Raw genomic sequence first — 12,527 nt, forward strand, 5'->3', positions numbered from 1 at the left:
ATGGTATGGGAGGACAGTCTTGTGGAGTTTATCATCCCATCTTTTGTAACACTGACAATGAAGGTCTCCCCCACCTTGGTCTTATCTATGTTTATCATTCTGTTTACCTAAGGAAGACTTTATTCCATCACCACCACCCCCCAGTCACTCCCTAGTCTTTACATGAAGTTCTCCTGATGAACTCCCAGTTGAGTTCAATTCCAGGAAAAAATTTGTTCTGAAAGTTCATTTGTATGCTTTCTGTTGTCCCCAATCCAAAACTATGCAATCTAGTGCATTTTTGTTTGTTCCTAAGCTGCCAGAGAACTGGAAGCCAAGTTCACTGTCCAAGTGTGGTAATCCGCTCCATTCAGGCCATTCAAAATGTCCCTCTTCTTCTGCTTTCTCCTGCTGAGCATCTCTGGGTTTGGTTCTAGTTTAAGTAACCTCATCCTGTGTCCCAAACCAGCAGCCTTGCCTACCTCTTGACCTCCAGACTCCATCCATCCCTGTTGCCTCAACACTGCCACTCTATGAGGCTGCAAAGCCTAGGTCTCGCTGGCCTCAGGGCAGAGTGAGCTTTCTAAGACACAAAGCTGGTCGTCACTCCTACTTTGGAGTTTTACCTTGCCCTGCCTTGCTGAGACAGACCAGACAGACAGACAGACAGACACACACACACACACACAAACACGGGGGGGGGGGGGGGGGGGGGGGTGAGAGAGACAGGGGTTCTGACTGTGCTGCAGCCACACTGGGTTTCTCCCTCAGGCCTGCCTCTCTCCTCTCTCCATGACTTTTCATATGTCGCTCTCTCTGCTCCAGACAATCTTTCCCGCACATTCTTGGTGAAGTGACTCCCAGGTCTCACCACAAGCATCCCCTCTGAACCTGGGACCCTCTGGATTCTCCTGGCTCTGTGGCATACAGCATGAATAGCCAGGCCAGATCAGAATGGTAGTTTCTGGAAGGAAGGGGCTCTCTTAATCACTGTGTCCCCACTGACCACCACACAGAGCCATTTATATGAGTGAAGTTATGTCCAGACAGGGTGCAAATCATCCAGAATGAGAATCCAGACATAAGACTATCTGCCAGTGTCTTCATTACCCTACCTCACAAAGAGTCTCTGAAGAATGGCTGGCTCAGCAGGTAAAGGTGTTTGCTGCCGAGCCTGATGTCTGTAAGTCCGACCCTGAGGACCCACAAGATGAGAGGGCAGAACTGAATCCTACAAATTGTCTTTTGATTTACACACATGCCTCCCGGCACATACACAATAAATAGAAATATAATAAAAATTGTTTTAATTTTGTTTTAATCTCAGAGATGAAGATATAACTTAGTAGGCAGAGTGCTTACCTCCCATGCAGGAAGCCCTAGGTTTGATCCCTAGCATCTCATAAAGGTTTGTGGCACATTCTATAATTCCAGAGTTTGTGAGGTAGACTCAGGAGCTGGGGAGAGGGCTCATCAGTTGAGAGCACTGACTTCCAGAGGACTTGGGGTTGGACTCCTAGCTGCTCACAACTGTCTGTAACTCCACTCCCAGGCAACGGGCACCAGAGCCTCCTTGGTCATGCACATGGTACCCAGACATACATCCAGGCAAACACTCATAAAAATAGATTAAATCTCAAAAAAATTAATTTAAAGTCAAGTTCAAAGTCTGTCTACGCTACCTGAGACCCTGTCTCAAAAAAACAAAATGAAACAAGAGTCCCTGAACTGAGCCTGTCTGCGCCTACCAGTGATCCCGCACTTAAGAGAGCTAAGGCAAGAGGGAGGATGATAAGTTTGAGGCCAGCCTGGGTCACATCCTGAGACCCGGTCTCAAATACACTACCATTGGTTTCTGTTTGCCCTCAGCTTCCTCTCAGAATTTCCACTTCCCTCCTATATGGACAAGTCCATTCCACTCTTCAGGTGTTTGATACTGAAGGGAAAAGGCTACAGTAACCACAGCAGGTGCAAGTGTTTCAGAACAAATTACTGTAAAGTGACTATTATAACACCATTACCACACCCCACAATTACCTGTCATTTGGGGAGTTGAAGTCACAACCCCCAAAGCCATCAGAGCCCTGGGCCAGAAGTCAGCCTGCTTCTTCCTCAGCAGATTGGTTAAATCAGGGTCCGCGCACTTTCCTAGTTCCAACGCAGGGCCAAGGAGGGCAAACCCCCCCCCCCCCCCCCCCCCCCCGCTTCCTGTCCCTGCCCCTCACTAGAGGATTCCCGGCGCTGGGCTCCCTCTGTCTCAGTGGTCTGACTCCATATCTCGGTGCCCTCCTCCTACACAAGATTATATCCTGTGTTGTTCAGAGACTTACCCTGGGCTCCATCGGCTCCCAACTCCATCCTTGGGAGGGAAGTGGGAGAAGTGAACTTCAACGTTCCCCACCCTCCAACACTGCGAACCCTGACTCCAGCCGTCTGGACTCCCCCACCCCGGCGTACAGACGCCCTCTCACACACGCGCACTCACTCTCAGGCGTCCAGAGCTCTGGCACGGCGCAGGGCCGGGCTCTGCCCAGTCTCTGCAAGTTTCTTCGGCCCTGAAGTCAGCCCGCCCCGGGGAAGAGATCTGGATCGCCCTCCGGCGCGTGTCCCTGGGGCCGGGCTGAAGAGTCCCCAGCGCCGCCTGCACACAGTTTCCTCGCCGCCCCCGCGCGTACCCTCCCGGGTTTCCCCGGAGCTCGCCCCGCACCCCCGGCGCCCGGTCCTACCTCCCCGCAAGCGGCGGCTCCGCGGGTTCCGGGGCGCATCTCGCGGACGCCCGCGGCGGCGGCGGCGGCGGCGGCGGGGGCCTGGGGCGCCATGGCCCGCAGCCCTCCGCGCCTTTGTCCGCGCGGCCTCCCCAGGCCGCTGCGAGCCCCTCGGGTCCCCGCGGCGCGCGCTCCCGGCCGGTCCCCGCCGCCTCGGGCCTCGGAGGCGCGCGGCGTCCCCTCCCTCCGCCCGCCCGCGCGCGCGCGGCCCCTTCCTCTGCCTCGGGCTGCGCCGCGACCGTCTGCCGTGACGCGCGCCCCCTCCTCCCGACCCATCCCGCCGCCGCTCCAGTGAGCTAATCCGCAGCTGGCGGGCGCCCGGCCGGTTGCCACGGCAACCACTCTCCCAGGGCCCGCCGCCGAGGGGGAGCCACGGTAAACAGGACCTTCTGCCGCACTCGCCCCCTAGCCTTTCGGGGGGTGGGGGAGACGGTGGCTTAACCTTTTCTGTGCTGAAGATGGCCGCCTGGGTTCTCTTCTACCCCGGCCGGGGTCCATTCTCGAGATGCGCTTAGCCAGGGACCAAAGACCCGTCCCCACCGCAGCGGCGGCCACGCTCCCTGCCCCTAGCTTTGTTTCTGGTCAGTTAGCATGGAGCTAAGCTGCGGAAGGCCGCAGGCAAAATTGGGCTCCACGTTTGCCCCCAAGCAACTGACAGTCATGAGACAGGCCTTTGAGACCCACCGGCCCACTGTTTGGCCACAAGCAACTCACAGTCATGAGACAGGCTATTAGGACCCACGGGTCCATATTTACCCCCAAGCAACTCACAGTCACTTTAGGAGCGGGCCATAAGGATCCTCGGGTCCGCCTCCCTGCAGAAGGGAACAGAAAGGGTTCTAAGCCCGCTGGAAGGCGGGCTGGTCAGGAAAAGCGATCAGAGAAGCGATTTTCTTCTGCCTACTGGTCCTTCTTACACGATGAAAGCACACATGCAGGAGGTTTTCGGATGGTAGGATCGCTAAATAGAAGTCCACTTGAAAATGCTGTGGGCTGCAAGGGAGTCGGGAACACAGGCTGGGGCATGAAGTCAGTCCTCTGGGACTTTGATGGCCTGGAGAAACAGGACAGAAAAGGCAGTCTGGCAACTGTGGGGGAGTCCCATCATGGTATTAGGGGAACCTTTAAGAAGAAAGAGAGAAGGTTAGATGGGTAGGCCTGAGGAGATTCCAGAGGGCTGGGCAGATTTTGAATACTATGCTGAAGGCAATGGGGTCCAAGCAGAGAAATGCCAAAGGATAAGTTCTCAGGCCTGACAGCGACAATTTGTCTGTCCTGGAAAAAAGACATTCTTGTCTATAGCTTAGAGACCTCCAAAAGAGTTAACCTATGTTTCGGGAGGTAGCCTAGTGGCTTAAAGCTTAGGTTGGGTGGGGGTGGGGTAGAGGGAGAGGTGGGGGTAGGGTGGAGGGAAGGGTGTTAGTATAGACCCAGACTTCTTACAACTTCACAAAGTGGGTACTTAGAGGAAAAATAATGTTTCATATAGAGGAAGGCCCTGCCCGGCATGCCTGTAATCCCAACACTCAGGAGACTGAGGTCCTTGTGCGGGGGAGGGGTGGGGGGGGCCGGGGACAGACCCTGGGGAAGGAGCGGAGAGACAGACACCGGGTTGAGGAGGGGGGCGGACTTCAGACACCAGGGAACCGGGATTTACTTAAAGTCACAGAGGGGGAGAAAAGCTGCATCTCCTTCATAGCTGAGGGGTTTGCTCATTGCATAAGATCTTCGAGGCCTTTCTGAATTCTTCATGCCACACCCATTTCAATGAAGCACTGTCGACTTTCAGAAGAGACATTTGCCAAGCCCAAGCATTTGTTTTTGAAGTGTTAGTATTCAAATTATTGCTTTGTTTGCATCCTTCTTTCTAAGTCTTCACTCGCTAAATAAAGATCAAAGGCTTGGCTGCTGGAGGGTTAATTATTCCCAGGGCCACAGGCTATCCTGCGGCAGCAAACCCGCAAAGTTCGATGGGAACCGAGCCAGGAGTCCAGCTGGCTGCCTCCCCCGAGCCCAAAGCACACAAGAGCCTAGGAGCCTTTGAATGTGTGGCTTCCAGAGAGCTCGTCACGTCCTAGGTGGACCTGACAAAGCATGGGGCTGAGGAGTCGGTCCTTTGACAACTCCTAGGCCACAATTTTATCCTGGTATTCTGGGCGCTAACTTGTCTTAGGAAAATATTCCTGCCTCTGCCCCATGGGTCAGATTTGGATGAATGCCTTCCCATCCCAGACTCACTGTTTGTAGTGTTCTCACTGCTGGGTCATCCTGTGGCTCCTTCACCATGACCCAGATCCACTCATTGTCCTCTGCCCACTTTCTCTGTGTGGCCTTGTGTGGCCTTGTGTCTGCTGGTGTCCCGTTTTCCCAGCAGATGAGACTTTTGGTCCCACCCAAACCCTGGTGAGTCTCTAGCTCCAGCAGTTCAAAGCAATGCGCCCCCCCACCCCCACACACACAAGGTGGATGCTCTGTCCTGGGGCTGCTCCGAAGCACACACCCCTACTCTCCCCATCCTCAGCTTCTCTCCAGGTTGCAAAATGAGCCCTAAGGTAGGCATAAAGTCAGATTTCTGTAGCTGAAGGAGTGTGGCTTCAGCAACTCCCTGGATACCAAAATGTTTGGATTTTCAAATTTGTCGAAAAAATGGTTTCGAATTTGCATATACCCTACATGAATTCTTCTATACTCTTTGATTCACCTCTAGATTATTATTAATTACTTCCATCTAATCTAATGTACTGTGTAATTATAAATAATATATATAATATATACACACATATATATTGATTTTTTTTTTTTTTTTTTTTTTTGGTTTTTTGAGACATGGTTTATCTGTGTATCCCTGACTGTCTGACTGTCCTGGAACTCATTCTGTAGACCAGGCGGGCCTCGAACTCACAGAGATCCGCCTGCCTCTGCCTCCCGAGTGCTGGGACTAAAGGTGTGTGCCACCACCTCCCGGGTATCTTGAACTATTTTCAATAGTTGTTAGACTCTATTGTTGTGGCTTTTTTTTTTTTTTCTTTCTTTCTGAAGATCTCATGTGTGTGGGTGTTTTGCTTGTACGTGTCTGTGGGCCACTTGTGAGTTGTGTGTGTGTGTGGTGGCAGCAGAGGGAAGAAGAGGCCTTTGGAATACCCACACACATGCCACACCAGGAAGAGGGTCCTGGAATGGGGTTGCAGACGGTTGGGCTGTGAGCCACTGTGTGTGGTTGCTGGGAATTGAACTGGGATCCTCTGTAGAGCAGCCAGTGCTCTGAACCACTGAGTCATCTCTCCATCCCTTGTTTTGTTTGTTTGTTTGTTGTTTTGTTTTGATACTGTGTCTCCTGGTCCAGGCTGGCCTCTACTTTGCTATGTAGCTGAGGATTTATTTTTTATTTTTATTTATTTATTTTTTTTGTAGCTGAGGATTTTTATCTCCTGACCTCTTGACACCCCCTCCCAAGTGCCATGATTACAGGTGTGTACCACCATACCTGACTTTAGAGTCTAATGTTTAGGGGATGGGTGACAAGAAAAAAGACTATACATACCTTGTATGGTGGTGCCCATCTTTCATCCCAGCACTCAGGAAACTGAGGTAGGAGGATCATGAGTTCAATGCCAGCCTGAGCTACATAAATCTCCCAGGAACCCCCAGCACACACACAGCTGTATATTTTCAGTTGTATGTGTATCTCAGAATATTTTCCACCAACAATGGGCTGAATCTAAGACTTTAGGATCCAGGCCGGCAGTGGTGGGTGGTAGCGCACGCCTTTAGTCCCAGCGCTCAGGAGGGAGGCAGAGGCAGGAAGATCTCTGTGAGTTCGAAGCCAGCCTGGTCTACAGAACAAGTTCCGGGAAGACTTTAGGATCCACAGATGTGGAGGTGTAGATTTGAAGGGCTGACTATGATCTGGCTCAAGCTGGGAAAGGTAAGGATGAGACAAGGGGACAGAGATGACTTCTTGTGAGCCTTTAATTCTGCTTTCTCCATGCGGCAGAGCCTTGGACCGCTACAGAACATCCGTGTTAATCCCTTCCCCTCCTCTTCCTTCAGTGCCCTGTTGAAGAACATAGATTTGGGACTAGATAGCCAGCTCCAGCTCCAGAACAGGTTGCTTGGCCTCTGAGTCCCATATCTTCAAGGGTAAAGTGGAAATAGAACCACTTGTAACCACCTCATTGTGTTGGTGAGGAGGAAGTCGGGTAATAGAGGGAAGGGTCTGCTGCTGTGCCCAGCCCAGTGTGAGAGGAGAACTCCCTCACTCCCTTGTGTCTCCTGTTATTCTCCCTTCCCCCTCCTCCCCCCGCCCCTCTGTGTGTGTGTGGGGGGAGGGTAGGTCAGGAGGAAGGTGTGGCATGGGTGTGGGCATTCCAAAGCCTAGAGGAGGGTGTGATGTCAGGTGTCCCCCCTCCATCACTCTCCACATTTTCCCTTTGAGGCAGGGTCTCTCCTTGAACCCAGAGCTCACATTTTGTGGCTAGGGTAGCAGCCAACAAGCCGCAGTGATGCTCATGTGTCTGCTCTCCCCATCCAGGGCTGGGTGAACAGTGGGTACGGAAGAACATACCCACCTTTGTCCTGGGTGCTAGTGGCCAAACTCAGGTCTTCGTGGTGGCTCAGCAAGTCCTCTTTACGACTGAGCCATGTCTCTAGCCCTCTTCTTTCTTTCTTTCATTCTCTTCTCCCCATGAATACAGGGCACGTCAGACTCAAGACAGAATCAGGCAGTTTTTCTTCTCTCCCGTCAGAGCCTTCTACCACAGAGTGGCAGGCAGCCAAAAGCTCGCGGGCTTCGGCCGTCGGCCACCAGCCAGGGGAGATAAGAGGGAGAACTCCAGGGTCCTGAGCAGGCTAGTTCCCCCGAGGAGCCCGAGAGCACCCACAGAACAAACCTCTGGACATCACCCTCAAGTTTTCTCATTTCTAGCAAGAATCCTTTGGGATGCTAATGCTTTCCTGAGCAACTTCTCTGTTCTAGCAGTCTTTTCTGTCATGTCATTGTGAGTCTTACTGGAGAGCACACGGGCCTAGACCTGTCCACTGAACCCAAGTCCTTTCTGTCACCCCACACTGCTTGGGAGCATGTTTCTGCCAGCACCACCTACCTTCTCCCCTACCCTCCCCCCCAGCTGAGGACCGAACCCAGGGCCTTGCACTTGCATAGCACTGAGCTAAATCCCCAACTTTTCAAAATCTCTTGATCAGTATCCAATCCGTGTCTTCGCTATGCTGCCCCCTTGTGGAAGGTACAGATCGTGCCATGGCTGGGGCACCAGATCTGTAGTCCTCCCAGCCTACTCGGGCTGGTTTTCTTGGGGCTCTTGGCAGGGTCTTTCTTTTGCTGCATTGACACTTGTCTGCCAGAGCATGGGTGAAAAATCTACACAGCCAGTGATGATGGACAAGACCATTGGTTAGCTATTCTCTTGAAAGCTGGTGTGGGGAGAAGGAACATGTATCCACTGGGTGAAGGACCAAAGAGGGACCTAACCAGAGGCAGGGAATGTCTGTGTCTCACTCTGACACACTCTTGATCATGCCTCTTCCCGTCTGGAGACCGCATGTACCCAGGGGACGCAGAGCCTGTGGAGACCCCCAGGAGAGCCCTTTTCTAGCCTCCCTTGGGCACCTACCCCTTTCCTCCTTAGGAGGTCACCTTCTCAGGCCTGTCCTCTTCCCATGGCCAGGCTCAGCCTTGACCCTGGCTCTCTCAACTGGGTGTTAGCAGAATTCCTGAAAAAAAAAAAAAAAAAAAAAAAAAAAACAGGCGTGGTGGTGCACGCCTTTAATCCCAGCACTCGGGAGGCAGAGGCAGGTGGATCTCTGTGAACTGGAGGCCAGCTTGGTCTACAGAGTGAGTTCCAAGACGGCCACAGCTGTTACACAGAGAAACTCTGTCTTGAGAAAAAAAAAAAAAAAAAAGGTTGGCTATGATTCCAAATGCTGGCCTGCATTCAGAGAAAAAGATTATATATATAGAAAATTTAAATTACTCAAAATTTTGGCTAGAAACGGGGATTTTTTTTCTTCCTTTTTTCAAGACAGGGTTTCTCTGTGCAACAGCCTTGGATGTCCTAGAACTTGATTTGTAGACCAGACTGGCCTCGAACTCACAGAGATCCACCTGCCTCTGCCTCCCAGTGCCGGGATTAAAGGCATGCGTCACTACTGTCTGGCCCCTACAATGTTCTAGGTTTACAGTTTTGGTTCCCAGTCCTTTGAGTAAAGTGGATGAATCTGTGAGAATGCCAGTGCAGCTCTTCATGTCCCCCATGAGCCCAGGACATACAAGATGTTAACTCTGAGGCCAGAACTTCTGTATGTCCTTCTGAGCTTAGGATGCAAGGCCCCCCATCTTGTTTCTGGGCATCTTCTGTGCCTGAGCCTCCTTATTTGGGAGGAATAGGAAGACAAGAATCAGGGAAGAGTTTAAAAACTCAAGGATGTGAACTGGCTCTATTACCAGCTTGTCCTCCCCCAGCTAAAACTCACCCTGCACCCTGACCTCAGCTTTTACGCCACTCAGGGACTGTGTTTCACTGTGTTCCGCACTTGGCTGGGGAGAGAGCATTTCTTCTGGAAAGGCCTAGTATCTGACTACTCCCTACCTTATTCAGGTCACAAATTTAATCAAAATAAGAAGGATTGGCTAGCATTGAGCTAGTCTATATGAACTGCTAAGCTGGCATTATGGTCTCCGGTGAATCAGCTCTTCCCACATCTCAGGTCCCTGGGCAGATGGGGTTAGATGGGTCCTTGGGAACTCCAGCTCCACCTGCAGCCTCCTCAGATTGGCAGAAGCACTACATAGCTACCATTCTCACTCAAATTCTGCTTTTTTCTTCCATAGGTGACAGGGGGTATGCATGCTTGCAGAGCTTGCCTGGAAGGTAAGTCCCAAACTAGCTTCTCATTTAGTGGAAGAGATGACCTGTCAGAGGTTAGCTAGTTGGCTGCCCTGCTAAGGACAATGACATCACAGCTTGAACGTCATGGCTACTGGTCAGGTTTTCTGTTGTTGTTGGGTTTTGTTTTAATATTGTTTATTTATGTGTAGGTGTACATGCCTGCAGGTACTTATGGAGGCCAAAAGGGGATGCTGGGGTTACAGGCAGTTGGAAGACATCAGACATGGGTGCTGGGAGCCAGACTCTGGTCCTCTGAAAGGGCAGCAAGTACTCTTAAATGCTGATCCATTTATCCAGCTTTTGTTTTGTTTACGAGACCAGGTATTACTCTGTAGCCCAGGCTAGCCTGAAACTCTTGACAATCCACTTGCCTCAGCCTCTTGAGTACTGGAATGGAGGCATGAGTCACCAAGTCCAGCCTGGTCAGGATTTCAGAACAGATAGTCCAGGCCTCCAGGTCAGCAGAACTACTGGGTGTAGCTCATTTGAGCTGGAGGGTCTCAGAGGTAGGTGCACCCATACTTCCCAGGCAGAGGAGAAGGGACTGTCCCTACAGTGTTAGCACAAGTCCAGAATCTGGGAAGGGCCAGCAGGTGCTTGAGCTGAAACTGGACTGGGAGAAAGTCTCACTAGAAGAAGGACCAGAACGAGCAGAAAAGAGGAAGGCGGAGGGGGCCGAGCCAGCCTTCCCTAGGGAGGGATTTGAGGGGACACCACGAGGCATGGTTGACAATGGCTTTCTCCTTCTCTCTTGAGAATGCTGAGATTTTTTCCCTGTGTGTGTGGGTGTATGGGGGTGGCTGGAAATGTATATAAATATATATTTAAATGATGCACATACATTTAAATGATGCCAAAGATTAAACCCAAAGCCTCACACACACCAAGAAAGTGCTCTGCTCACCTACAGCTCCATCCCATGGCCAAAGTTTTTACACCAAGTTCCAACTTTCTTAGGGGCAAATTGCAGGCCAGGTGTATCACATAAGACTTGCAGTGGGGTCAAGGGCTGACCTTTTCAAACGTTTCTTTGCTAGATAATCACCTTGACCTTGTGGAGAAAGAAGAGATGGGAAAAGACAAATTCTAGCTTCTCATCAGCCATTTTGAACTGTTTACACGTTGCCAGTTATGGCGTTTTGTTAATGAAGCCCAAAGAGACCTGTAGGACCAGGGTTGTTTCTGACATTGTGTGGGGAGAGGTCAGAGATGCAGCTAAATATCCTCCAGTTACAGGACCCTACCCCTGACACCACCACCCCCCCCACCACCACACATACACACCAGAGAATCATCCTGCCCAGAATGTCAAAATGTCAAATACAGAAATTAGAGTAGAGAGCTGGATTAGCAGTTAAGAGCACTGGCCACTCTTCCAGAGGACCTGGGTTCAATTCCCAGCACCCACATGGCAGCTCACTGTAACTTCAGTTCCAGGGATCCAACAGCGTCTTTTAATTTCCACCAGGCATACATGTGATGCATAGGTATGCATGCAAGCAAAATACCCAATACCCATATACGTAAAATAAGAAAACAAACCTCTGCCTCCATCTCCAGGGCACTAGATGTACCCCCGCCCTCACATCTGCCACAGGAGATGCTAAAGTGATAGGTTCCTGAGCAAGGAGACGTCTAGACAGGTTTACATCTCTTGTTTTTTTTCTTCTAGGCAGGTATGGAACCGTAGGGGAAGCTTGGCTACACTTCGAAGTGAGTACTGCCACCTAGTGGAAATAGAGTGAACCACGCCAGCAGGGACTCTACCAAGAACTGGATACATTTGCTGGGGCTTTTGTTGTTGAGAAGAATCTGGAAATCAATGGAGGCTACCCCAAAGGAGGACAAATGGGCTGTTTACTCAGCGTAGGCTGTAGAGAGCGAAGCCAGCGCCACCGTGGGCAGAGACTTGAACTAAAGTGGAGACAAACACCTGTGGGCCCAGGTGTTGCTGGGGCCGTGGTGAAGGAAGAGGTAGTATTCTAGGCTTCATTTCTGTGGGCTGTGATAAGACAGCCTGATGACAAACAATTTAGGGGAGGAATGGGTTATTTCTGGTTTACAAATTTGCTTATTTAAAAATTTCTTTTGAAGCCGGGCGGTGGTGGCGGCCACGCCTTTAATCCCAGCAGTCGGGAGGCAGAGCCAGGCGGATCTCTATGAGTTCGAGGCCAGCCTGGGCTACAAAGTGAGTTCCAGGAAAGGCGCAAAGCTACACAGAGAAACCCTGTCTCGAAAAAAAAAAAAAAAAAAAAAATTTCTTTTGAGACAGAGTCTCACTGCGTAGCTCTGGCTGTCCTGAAACTCACTATGTAGATCAGGCTGGCCCTGAACTCATAGAGATCCATCTGCTTCTAAGTGCTGGGATTAAAGACGTGCACAACCATGTTTGACTGTTTCGGTTTACATTCTGAGTCACCGCCCCATCATCGAGCAGAAAGTCAAGGGCAGGAACCCAAACAGCCCCGTCAGTCACGTGAACTTGCCCTCCTCTGCGTTTCTCCTGTCTCACGTAGTTCGGGATCTCCTGCCTAGGGAATGGGGCCATCCACAGTGGGCTGGGGCTTCCTAAGTCACAGACATGAGTACAGGCCAGCCTGCTCTAGGCAGCCTTTCACTCTGGCTCTTTTTCTAAGTGATTCTAGGTTGTGTTGAGTTGACATTTAAAAATAGCCATCGGGCTGGGCGGTGGTGGCACACGCCTTTAATCCCAGCACTCGGGAGGCAGAGCCAGGTGGATCTCTGTGAGTTCGAGGCCAGCCTGGGCTACCAAGTGAGTTCTAGGAAAAGGCGCAAAGCTACACAGAGAAACCCTGTCTCGAAAAACACAAAAAAAAAAAAAAAAAAAAAAAAAAAAAATAGCCATCACAGATATGAA

At 51.1% G+C, this 12,527-nt stretch overlaps 1 protein-coding gene across 1 annotated transcript in view; it reads left to right on the forward strand.

Moving 5' to 3' along the window:
- The first annotated feature begins 2,796 nt into the window (after positions 1 to 2,796).
- The window catches only part of Adck2 (aarF domain containing kinase 2), a 19,383-nt gene continuing 9,652 nt past the window's right edge, over positions 2,797 to 12,527 (forward strand). Inside the window, exons 1-2 of the mRNA XM_059257020.1 lie at positions 2,797 to 3,035; positions 11,322 to 11,325. Of these exons, the coding sequence (XP_059113003.1) occupies positions 2,797 to 3,035; positions 11,322 to 11,325 (243 nt within the window). The remainder of the gene's footprint in view (positions 3,036 to 11,321; positions 11,326 to 12,527) is intronic.

This window comes from Peromyscus eremicus, chromosome 3, assembly GCF_949786415.1.
Source record: "Peromyscus eremicus chromosome 3, PerEre_H2_v1, whole genome shotgun sequence".
Taxonomy (NCBI): domain Eukaryota; kingdom Metazoa; phylum Chordata; class Mammalia; order Rodentia; family Cricetidae; genus Peromyscus; species Peromyscus eremicus.